This window comes from Anomaloglossus baeobatrachus, unplaced genomic scaffold, assembly GCF_048569485.1.
Source record: "Anomaloglossus baeobatrachus isolate aAnoBae1 unplaced genomic scaffold, aAnoBae1.hap1 Scaffold_130, whole genome shotgun sequence".
NCBI classification, from domain to species: domain Eukaryota; kingdom Metazoa; phylum Chordata; class Amphibia; order Anura; family Aromobatidae; genus Anomaloglossus; species Anomaloglossus baeobatrachus.
The window spans coordinates 96,312-108,580 of NW_027441900.1; the positions used below are offsets into that span (position 1 = coordinate 96,312).

The window sequence follows — 12,269 nt, forward strand, 5'->3', positions numbered from 1 at the left end:
CTATGACTGCTAGGACATAATTTTACTGCCCACGGTCATTAAGGGGTTAAAGTCCACGAGCTCCGACACCAGTTTAGAATATCTAAACTTTTTTATTTACATAATTTTTTTAGTTTAGGAGTGAAATATAATGTGGGCATATTTTGTAATTGGGTTAATTTTCACTATTTTGCTGCCTTCATACAGGAAATGGGTGGTAAATTATGCGCGTCAGTGAGTGCACAGATCCATACGCCATGTGTGGCCCCTCTTCTTCTGTTAGAAACAAGAATACATCAAATCCTAATTCCATTGCCCTGATCTTAACCGAAAAACTGGGAAATTATTTGTTTTTGCACTTTTGTATTTTCCTACTCTTATTCCGGGAGCAATTACTCTTTTATTTTTCCGCTCACATTGCCGTATGAAGGATTGTTTTTTTTTATAAAGATAATACTACTTTTACAGTTGTACTACTTACATAGCACATTTCATGTTGAATATTTGTTACTACCCAAATGATATCTCACCTGCATTATCTCCATTAATTTTCCATATGGGCTCATCTCCTTCCCATTCAGGTCCTTATAATATCAGATCCTCTCAGTGAAGATCTATATAAGAGAATTCTCCTGATTGCCCCGTGAAGGATGGATATGGACAGGGACAAGATGGCGGAGAGGATATTACACCTCACCCTAGAGATCCTCTTCCGGCTTACTGGAGAGGTGAGAGATTCTGATGACGTCACATTACATCATTCTTATATTCTAGAAGGTGGCCCGATTCTAACGCATCGGGTATTCTAGAAATTATCGTGTAGTTAATGTATGATTTTTGTTATATATATATTGATGTAGTTGCCAAGTGTTTGTGTAGGGCGCTGTAAATGTTCTGGGTGTTGTCTGGGTGTGAGAGTGTTGTTTGTGTGTTGAGTTGTGTGTTGCATTGTTTGTGGAGCGCTGTGTGTGTTACGCGGTTTGTGTGTGTGTGTGTGTGTGTGTCTTGGAGTAGTCCTGGGGGGAGAGGAGGATAACGAGGGGAGTAGTCCTGGGGGGAGAGGAGGATAACGAGGGGAGTAGTCCTGGGGGGAGAGGAGGATAACGAGGGGAGTAGTCCTGGGGGGAGAGGAGGATAACGAGGGGAGTAGTCCTGGGGGGAGAGGAGGATAACGAGGGGAGTAGTCCTGGGGGGGAGGTGTATAGGTGCCCAATTTGTGCGGGGGCGTGGCTGAGCGGGCACAGTGTGCGGGGCCGAGCGGAGCGGCCAATGCAGGGGGCGGGGCTGAGTGGAGCGGCCAATGCGTGCGGGGGGCGGGGATGAGCAGAGCGGCCAATGCGACGGTTGTCACTGTAATGACATAATTTTGGAGCAAGACAGACAGAATAAGGCAAATATGTATATATATGTATGTATATAATATAGATGGACAGAACTGGAGAGGTGAGGAGTCTGGAAATGTCTGTAGTGAGATTTATTACTGTGTCTCTCCATAACCAGGATTACACAGTAGTGAAGAAGACCTCTAGTGAGCGCTGTCAGGCCCCTGTGTCTGAGGAATGGGGAAGACCCCTGAGCCCAATCATGGGGCCTCCACCTCACCCCCCGATACATGAGGACATCAATGACCAGAAGATCCTAGAACTCACCTACAAGATGATGGAGCTGCTGACTGGAGAGGTGACACTGCTGGGAATGCTGGGACATTATACAGTAACGCTATGAAGGGATCGGGGGTGACGGTATCATTGTATGTGTCAGGTTCCTATAAGGTGTCAGGACGTCACCGTCTATTTCTCCATGGAGGAGTGGGAGTATTTAGAAGGACACAAAGAGCTGTACAAGGACGTCATGATGGAGGTTCCCCAGCCCCTCACATCACCAGGTAATAGACAGGACTAAATACACACGGCCTATAATTATCTGTATGTAAGGAATGAATTCAGTCCCTGTATGTGTCTCCTCCAGGTCTATCCAGTAAGAGGACAACACCAGAGAGATGTCCCCATCCTCTTCTCACTCAGGACTGTAAACAAGAAGACCCCGATGTTCCTCAGGATGTGTTTCCTCCAGCTCTATCCAGTAAGAGATATCTACTCATGTACTTTCTGCACTAATTTTGTGGTTACATTTTTAGGTTTTCTGCTCTGGTTTTTTTCAGCTGTATTTTCTTTGCTTCTGCGTCTTCTGCTGTTTGCTTCTAGTGTCTTCTCTTTGTTGGTATGAAGGCAACTCAAAGACCTGCAGAGGGTTCATGATACCCTGTTTTCCCGAAAGTAAGCCCTAACATGATTTTATGGGATTTTTCGAGAATGCTTGAAATATAAGCCCTACTCCAAGAATAAGCCATAGTTACAGTCAGGAGCTGGGAGGAATCAAACTGCGCAATTGCTGAGGAACCCCACTCTCTTATGGACTCCATCAGTTGTATTCTAAGGTTGATTGTTTAAGGACCTTTGATGATTTCAAAGTCATGTGACATGATGTAACCAAAGGTCTCTTAATTGCAGGAGTCTAAATGAACTGAACAGGAGGCTGGCATGCAGGACTGGTATTAGGGGAAAGGGAGAGCAAACTGGGCAATTTCACAGGGCCCCATAATCCTAGCGGCCCCAGTGTTTTGTATGCAAATTATAAGACTGCTTAAGGACTTTTTTACATCACATCATGTGACCAAAGACTGGTGTGTGTGTGTGTGTGTGTGTGTGTGTCTGTGTCTGTGTGTGTTCACGACAATTTTAACCAGCTTGCCAAAATGGGCAGAGCTTGGCAGAAGAAGGGTGTGATGCCACCTCTTCTCTAATTCATAACAAACTGCGATGTTCCCGATGCCAGAAATCTCACTCCAGTCCCTGACGTCATTTTTCAGTGTACATCACCGGTCTTGATGAATTTGAACCCTAATGTTTATCTGCACAGGCTGCAAGACCATGCCACCTGCTTTTGTTACAAAGCCTAAGGATAGGCCATCAGCGTTACAGTCCCAGACAACCCAGTTGAATTTTCAGCATCTGTCTTTATTTTATTTTCGTCTTTGAAAAAATACCTCTTTGAAATTGTCTATGTTGTGGATCAATGTTTCAAGGAGATGTTTGCAGGTTTTGCCAACTGTCATGGCAGCGTCAGGATCTGTTGAAATGATAGACTCTGGTACTTTGCATGTTAATTTCTCTGCTGTCTGTGAGCAGCGCAGGGAGACGCAGGCATCGAACCACAGGCTTGGCAGGCTAGTAAGAGTTATTTTCTGTTGGGCTGCTTGTTAATGTCTGTGATCACATGCTGTAGAGGAGAAAGTATTGTTTGCTCTCGTTTTGTATATGCTGGCTGGACTATTTCATTAATGCCAGCTATAGTTTACTTATACTGATCTGGTGAGGTGTTGTGATCCAGATTTATGGGTGTTTTTTGTGCATTATTACTGTGAGCTGTTGTTGTGTTAACCCTTGTTGTCATTTTTGTTGCTGCCTTCCTGCTCTTGCTTTTCTCCTTACCCTCTCACTGTTTATTTTTGTGAGTTTGCAATGTGTCCCATCTGTCTTAATCTGTATTTCCATCATAATCCTGCCCCTTCATTCCCTTGGGGATCACAGATTAGATCTAGTCAGGAGACTAGTAATGCATGAGACTCCGGCATCTCCATCTTCAGGGGTAATCCAGAGGTTAGGAATAGCTTAGGGTCCCCTAGTGTGAGGGACAGTATAGGAGCCCCCTATCCCTCATTATCCTGCCGTCACATTATGACAATCAATCAGATTATTTACTGTAGCAGAGAACAGAGAACAGGTGCTAGGAATGGGAGAGCCGAATTAACAAAGATGTAACTCTTAAGGCCGCTTTACACATAACGATATTGCTAGCGAGCTCATTGCGATGTGACCCGTCCAGATCGTTGCCGAGATCACTCATAGGTCATTTTGTAGTGGTCACACGTACCCATCCCACAAACGATGCTACATCGTTCAGCGAGATATTGTTTGACCAAGGCAGTAATGTGGATGTTGTTCGTCGTTGGCAGGGTATCAAACGTAGCAATATCTCTGCTGCTTTCCAAATGACGAACAATATTTTGAAACTGAACGTCGTGTCAACGATCAACGATTTTCGCTATTTTTAATATCGTTCGCAGTCGCACATAGGTGTCATATGCAACGACGTTGTTAACAACGATGGAAGTGCATCACGAAAACCGTGACCCCGACGACATATCGTCAGATAAATCGTAGCGTTTAAAGGGGCCTTCAGATCTCAATATTGGACAACAGATTCAGAATAATTTTTTCCCTAATTTAATTTCTGATGTTAAAAAAATAAATATACTTTCAAGATAATATCATTATTAATAATATCTTTGTGTTTATTTTTAACAGATGGCTGTATTGGGAGTTCAGATGGATCTCTAATATCTTCAGAATTTATAACCGATGATAAAAGTATCCCACATGATACATATGAAGAGCATGCTGTTGTCCCAGATATAAATCCAGTCCTTCCTCGGAAAGCTCTATCATCTGAGTTTTTCAAACAAGCCCAAAATTCCCATTTATCACAGAATTGTAAGCAGAATAAAAGTTACAGAAGGGATGTGGAATATGAAACGGATGAAACGGTTCCTACAAGGGAGAAGCCATTTTCATGTTTAATATGTGGGAAATGTTTTACCAGGAAATCACATCTTGTTGTGCATCAAAGATCTCACACAAGGGAGAAGCCGTTTTCATGTTCAAAATGTGGGCAATGTTTTACTAGTAAATCAAATTTTGCTAGACATCATAAAATTCACATAGGGGAGAAGCCATTTTCATGTTCAGAATGTGGAAAATGTTTTATTCGGAAAACACACCTTGTTAGACATCATAAAATTCACACAATGGAGAAGCCATTTTCATGTTCAGAATGTGGGAAATGTTTTAGTCAGAAATCGGTTCTTGTTGTGCATCAAAGATCTCACACAGGGGAGAAGCCATTTTCATGTTTAGAATGTGGGAAATGTTTTATTCAGAAATCAGATCTTGTTAGGCATCAAAGATTTCACACAAGGGAGAAGACATTTTCATGTTCAGAATGTGGGAAATGTTTTATTCAGAAATCAAATCTTGTTGTGCATCAAAGATCTCATACAGGGGAGAAGCCATTTTCATGTTCAGAATGTGGGAAATGTTTTATTCAGAAATCGGTTCTTGTTTCGCATCAAAGATCTCACACAGGGGAGAAGCCGTTTTCATGTTCAGAATGTGGGAAATGTTTTACTAGTAAACCAGCTCTTGTTAAACATGTGAAGAAGCTGCACAGGGAAGGAACCTTTTTCATGTTGTGAATAATTGAAATGTATAACTGGTAAATCAAGTCTTGCCGACCATCAGAAAACCAACAGAGCGGAGCAGCCATTCTTGCTTTCCGAATTTGCCAAATGTTTTTAAGACTAATCCTATCCTGTTGTCCGATGAGTCACACAGGAGAAGCCATCATGATGTACTATAATTCAAAGGGTTTTATAAAAAGATTGGCTACAGTTGCTCAAGTAAGAATTTGTGAGGAAAATAACCATTTTATTTATTTTTAAACTTATTGTATTTTTTGGACCATAAGACACACCTAGGTTTTGAAGGAGGAATATAGGGAAAAAGATTGACACAAAAAATGTGGTCATGAAGCACTGTTATGGGGGGGGGGATCTGCTGCTGACACTGTTAGGCCGGCTTCTCACTTGCGAATTTCTCGCAGTAGTGCAATGCGAGAAATTCTTGCATTGCACTCGGATACATGTTAATCAATGAGGCAGCTCCCATCTGCTATTTTTTCTCAGTCCAAATCGGACTGAGAAAAAAAATCGCAGCATGCTGCGTTTTTGAGAGTTTCTCGCGCGAGTCTCTCCAATGCAACTCTATGGGAGCGGGTAAATAAACGCATGTTACACGGATCGGCACTAGTGACATTCGTTTTTCTAAATACATTTATCGCATGTTTCACAAAACACTGGAAATGACTGAGGTCTAGCAATATCTCTCTCTCTCTCTCTCTCATTATTCAATCTCGTATTCCCTGCTTTCCCCGCCCACCGGCGCCCATAATTGGTTGCAGTCAGACACGTCCCCACAATGAGTGTCAGCTGTCTCTCTGCAACCAATCACAGCTGCCGGTGGGCGGTGGCAATCGAGGTAATAAGGAGTTAATGGCAGCAGCCTATAGCTGCCACTAAGTCCTAGGTTAATCATTGCAGGCGTCTCCCCAAGATACCTTCCATGATTAACCTGTAAGATAAAGGATTTTTTGGATGTGTGCGTTTATTTTCTTTATTTGTAATAAATGACAAAAAAACAACCTCTTTCACCACTTTATTAAAGTCCCCAAATACCCTTCCATGTCCGACGTAATCCAGAGAGGTCCCACGACGCCTTCAGCTCTGCTACATCAGAAGCTGACAGAGAGTGGTCACAGACCACGACCGCTCTGTGAGCTCCCCGCAGCGACTGAAGTGGGTCGCGCTATCAGCGATGATGTCACTCAGGTTACCCGCGACCACAGATCTCATTGGGAGCACTTCAGCTGTGGCCGCGGGTAACCTCAGTGACGGCACCGCTGATCGCACGGCTCACTGCGGTCACTCAGGGGATTTGCGTTCACCAGTGAGACCTTCCCCGGGGACCGCAAATCAGGCCATGCCACACAGACAAAGCCGCGGGATGACAATGAAGTCGAGTGAAGTTCATCCGACTTCATTCTGATCGTGCGGCTCTGTCTGTGTCTGCTGTCAGTGGCTATTCAGCTCTGCTACATGGCTCTGTCTGTGTCTGCTGTCAGCGGCCATGTAGCAGAGATGAATGGCAGATGACATAGTAAAAACGGATCCCATACACATCAAACATGCATTGCACACGCACTGAAATCATGAGAAAAATCCCAGGATCGCAGTGCAGTTGCATTGCACACTGATCATAAAGTGAACTAAAATCGTCCGACTTTTTATCATGCAACTTGGACCGATTTTACACGCATAAATGTGTTTCCAGCCTTACTGGGATAAAATCCCCCAATTCTGTACTGATGTCACGCATCCTGGACCCCTTCCAGGTACTGTTGATGTGTCTCCCATCCTCATGTATACTGTATATCTATCCTGGTATATATGTTGCCCATCTTTATCCCATCCTGGTATATGTGATCCCCATTTTGGTATATATGGTTTTTGGCCTAGTATATATGTCCCCATTCTTGTATATATAGCCCTCATCTTGGGCCCATTCTGGTATATATTTCCCCATCACACTGCACACATAAGAAAAGAAATGATTATACTCCCCATCACCCTGCTCTTCCGGTGCACGGTGTTCTCTTCTGATGCTGGCAAGTGACTTCATCATGTAAGCGGCACAGTGCAGGACATTGCTGCCATGTGCCCCCAGTTACACGCAGACGTAAGTGTTAGAGAATAGTCAGCCATAATGTGCTGCCATGTTGTATCTAACAGCCATCTTGGGAAGACTTGAGCAAACTAACTTTGCAGCTAATGAGATGCACTGGCTAGAGTTCTCCCCCCAGAGAGGAGATAGAGATGACAACAGTGTAATTAGCAAGTATAAGAAAAGGTCCAAAAAAGGTTAAATCGAATAGAAGAATACAATTGCATCAGTTGATAGATGGTGATGTGTCGTCATGAATAGCAGGTATATTGAATTGATAAAGAAATTCAGTTATCAATAGAGTTGTCAGTGTGTGAAGAGTTATGTGAAGTAGAGGCGCCTTCAGGGATCAGAAATGTCAGCAATGACGACATGGCTGAACTAGTGAAAAGTATCATGGAGGCCCATAGGAATCCAATACGTTTATACCGCAATGCTCGTAAATAATGTCATGATGTATCATTATATTCTTTGTTCTCCAACGTATACGCCTTTCTCTGCAGTATGAGCTTTCCTTTGTGTAACATGTATAAGAGCCCCACACGTCTTTCGGGGGACACTTCTTCATCTGTTGCTAATTCTGCTGTTCTGCCAGACACCTGCGTGTGTCATCCTGCCGCATAACCTGTCTTATCTGCTCTGTTGCTCTCTCGGAATAAACTTCAGTCTTTGCTTGGAACGGATTGTCTACAACGTCTTCTTAGCTCTCAAGATCTACAGACATTTTCTTTCAGTAAACTGCCAGAATATTCACTGCTCCCCACAGCCGGGATTATGGGTTAGGGGAGCAGTGAATATTCAATGTCTAATAGTAGTAGTAGTGATCGCCCAGTCATAGCAGTAAGCGGGCGGCTTAGTAATCATGTGTACCCGATATTAAAGAGAATGAATATTCGCTGCTCCCCATGCTAATAATACTGCCTACTTCTTGGTTGGCGCTGGCTTCATTGCCTACAGGTGGGCGGGATTATGGCGTGGGGAGCAGTGAATATTCATTTTCTTTTTTAGCTGGCACACTGTTAGCCTTTTTGAGAGCCTTTAGGAACATTTGTGAAAGCTTTTGATACTGGATTATATTTAGATAATTCACTAATCTCAGGTTGCCCACTGCTTTATTTACTAAAAAGCGCAGCCCCAGATTGGAGATAGGAACTCTGAAGTATATGACATTGTATATAATTGCATTTCAAATCTTGTTGTTTTGTTAATAAATGCGTGTAAATATATATTCTTCATGCCTAGCTTTCTCTTTTGTCTAGATGTGATGATTTTGCCTCAGAACCTCTGGAGTTGGCGCAGACATGTAGACATTTCACACCAAAATAGTGAGGGGAGAATTGAATCGCCCTATGCATCCTAGATATGTGGAAGTTGTTAAGACGCTCTGTTCTCAAATCATCAAAGCTTTTATGCCAAAAAAAACTGTCCCAAAAATTTGGAAAGTTGTGCCAAGATTTGGCATTTTCACTCTAAAATTGGCAGAGCTTGGATGGGACGGGGGCGTGACAGCACAGCTCCTTTAATTCATGACGAGCTGTGGTGTTCCCTATGCCAGAAATCTCACTCCAGTGTCTGATGGGAGTAATATTTCTAGCATGGCACAAGGAGGCACATGCCACTCGTCAAACGATCCAGATTCATGAGGACGCATTTACCTCTTCATGAATCAGGAGTGGTCCCCGCAGAAATGGGGCTTTTTATGTTCTAAAACTGATTCCTTTACAAAGGATAATTGTTGTAATAAAAAAAAACTAAAGGATTTTATCTGTCTGATAGTGGTTATTTTTTAATGGGGCTACCCACACATAGAGATATACGGACCCGTTGAAGTTCAGGTTTTTCCGTCGGACTTTAAATAAAGTTCAGTTTGGAACCGGACTTGTCGTTAACCCCATTGGAAGTCACTGATTGGGCAGTTCGGGTCTCCGCCCACATGCATCCAGCCATAAACAGTATTTATTACTGGGGAGTTAGGGCGGGTTTTTTCCTTGCACACAATACATCCTATAATGATGTGTTTACCTCCCCGTGAAAGCCATTCACACACTGCAAGCGGCTCACACTGGGCCGAGCACTGAGTGTACCCGAGCACACCGATGCTAGATCAAGTGGTTAGGATACATAAAGCACCCGAACTCCAAACTCTAACACTGATTTTTTGTATAAAGTCTGTATTTGGTACAAACCTCGAACTTTACTATTCAGGTTCTCTTATCTCTGCCCACAAACCTTTATTACAGTTTAGATTATGGGTGTAGAAGAGACCAGAACTGAAAGGGGCCTATCTCTTGGTGGAGAGGAAGTAACATTTATGATACCTATGCTGGGGTTTTGTGAATTTAATGGGATTCGGTCATTAAGTGTTTACCCCTTAATTAAAAATCAGAATAATGTAAATACAGTGTCACATTAGGTACGGGGAAGTACCAAGCGAAAAGGAAAGAAAACCCTGTGCATAGGGAAGGGGAGATGGTAACCTCTGACTAAGCTTTCCGCTGGCCCCTGGGTTCCCTCACCGCGCTGAGCCGGATACCTGACCCTAGGCTGACCCTGATCTGGGCCCTAAATAAGGAACGGATGGGAAGAGCTCTTCGTCAACCCCACTAAGCACTAAAGGACACACAGGGATAATAAATAAAGAATGGGAAACAACTTATCTCTAGATGACTCCGTAAGAAGTTCAGTAAAAAGCAACAACAATCCTACTGGTGTGTGCAAGCCACCTGCTTGCATCCAGAGCTTGTTAAGTAACTGAATAATATCACCAACACAAGTCCAGGGAAAATGAAAGTATTTAAACCCAAGGGGAAATACAGATTATTAGCAACTGAAGGGAAGAGGAGCTCAACTAGGTCCTAAAAAAAGGATGAAAACCCAGGAGAGGAGATATCAGTACACTAAATATTGACAGCAGGAACAATATAAAGTCAGGGCTATTTTGCGCAAACAAATGCTGTGACCTTCTAATGCCGATCAACACTGGACTGTCTGTTACAGACAGGGACTCTGCTTCCAATGATGTGTCATTTACTGGGCTGTTTGCTGTAGTTTTGATAAAATCACAGTATTATTGGTAGGGGATTATCACTAGAAAACTAGTAAACCTGCTACTATGTATCCCCCATCTCCATTAGCTCTGTATTACCCCGCCCCCACTTGATTGGCAGCTTTTTGTGTATGCTCATTGTACACAGCGGCCAAGCAGTGATGTGGGTGAGGTTATACACAACAGCATTTTGAGAACTAGTAGACCTTAAGCGCAGATAAAACTGATTTTTATCAAAACCTAAGCAAGCAGCCAAATAAGTGACAGTTCACTGGAATTAGGGTCTTTGCTTATACAGGCCGATTGGACACACGTTACAGGTAGCTTTGTTCCTCTTAATCTATTAGGCTATGTGCGCACTAGAAAAAGGATTTTTCTTGAGAAAAATCCGCACCCTCTAAAAGATTACCGCACCTGCGGCAAAAAAACGCAGCAAACCGCACCCGAAATCCGCATAAGGTTTTATCGCGGTTTGCTGCGGATTTGCTGTGGTTTTGCTGCGGTATGTCTTTGCATTATTTTGATAGCACAGGGAGATACTCACCTGTCCCCCACTCCTTCTGTCTGTGGTGCTGAAGTGTCCCGCGATGCTGTGTCCCGTGAGGCTGTCTCTGGCGCTCTTCTACTTACGGGTCAGCTGTGGAGTGCATAACTGCATATGCATGAGCCGGCCTGGAAGCAGGAGACCAGCGTCCAGAGGCAGCCTCGCTGGAGAAGGTGAGTATAAGATCAGCGGTGAACTCAATCAGCTGATGGGTAGTGACAGCTGAGTCCTCCACCTGTCACCGCAAAGCACATGAGTGAAGTCACAGCTGATCCCGCGTGGCTTACTTCACTTGATGTGAGTGTCAGGTGTAGCAGAGCTGGAAGCGTTGTGGGACCTTGTTTGGATTACATCGGACCTGGAGGGCTGTTATTGGTGGGGTTAAGTGGGGAAAGAGGGGGCATTTTTGTCTTTTATTTCAAATAAAGGATTTTTGGGGTGTTTGTGTTTATTTACTTTTACTTACAGTTTAGTAATGAGGTGATACCTGCCATCACTAAACTAGGACTAAGTGGCAACTATGGGCTACTGCCATTAACTCCTTATTACCCCGATTGCCATCGCATCAGGGCAACGGGAAGAGCCGGGAAAAGTCCCGAAACTGTTGTATCCAATGGATGCGGCAATTCCGTGCGGGTGCTGGCTGATATTTTTAGGCTGGGAGGCTCCCCAGCCTGAGAATACCAGCCCCCAGCGGTGAGGCTTTATTCTGGCTGGTTATCAAAATTGGGGGGAGCGCACGCCGTTTTTTTAAATTTATTTATTTTTATGTACGCCATAGATCCCCCCCCCACCGGCGTCTGTGATTGGTTGCAGTCAGACAGCTGTCACTCAGCATGGGGGTGGGTCTGACTGCAACCAATCACAGCCACTGGTGAGCAGGGAAGGTGTGAATATGTTATAAGACTAATGAGCGGCCGGCTCTGGAAGATGAAAGAGCTGCCACGGGAGGAGTGTGACAGCCGACTGATGATTGGTGAGTATGAAGTGCTTGCTCCTACCACTTTGTGCCAGATTGTGGATAAATTTTAAATGGGCAGCAACATCTGGCCAGATACTGGGGATCAATCCTCCACCTGCCCAGAGTCAGCGGGTGATTGATCAGCCATCCCTCCAAAATGCAGGGACCTGTGGAAAAGAAGTGACATGCACATTAATTCTGCAGCGGAAATTCCGCAGCAAAACCCGCAGGGACAAATAAATGCAGTGTGCGCACAGCATTTTTTTTTTTTCCAATTTAAATTTTTATTGAGTTTTCATAAGCATACAATAAAGAGCATGGGACCATGTAATGATAGACAGA

At 43.8% G+C, this 12,269-nt stretch overlaps 1 protein-coding gene across 1 annotated transcript; it reads left to right on the forward strand.

The window, feature by feature from the left end:
• Positions 1–552: 552 nt before the first annotated feature.
• Positions 553–8,055, forward strand: LOC142260544 (gastrula zinc finger protein XlCGF66.1-like). The gene is made up of 5 exons (XM_075331981.1): positions 553–707; positions 1,480–1,659; positions 1,741–1,864; positions 1,948–2,061; positions 4,347–8,055. Exons 1-5 carry the CDS (start codon positions 630–632, stop codon positions 5,291–5,293), a joined length of 1,443 nt encoding a protein of 480 aa, XP_075188096.1. The 5' UTR covers positions 553–629; the 3' UTR covers positions 5,294–8,055.
• Positions 8,056–12,269: the final 4,214 nt, after the last annotated feature.

Excerpts from the sequence above, each read along its gene's own strand:
- LOC142260544 (XM_075331981.1), top strand. The coding sequence starts at position 630 with ATGGATATGGACAGGGACAAGATGGCGGAGAGGATATTACACCTCACC. Across the intron at positions 708-1,479 it reads TCTTCCGGCTTACTGGAGAG|GATTACACAGTAGTGAAGAA; the intron begins GTGAGAGATTCT and ends CTCCATAACCAG. Across the intron at positions 2,062-4,346 it reads GTTTCCTCCAGCTCTATCCA|ATGGCTGTATTGGGAGTTCA; the intron begins GTAAGAGATATC and ends TATTTTTAACAG.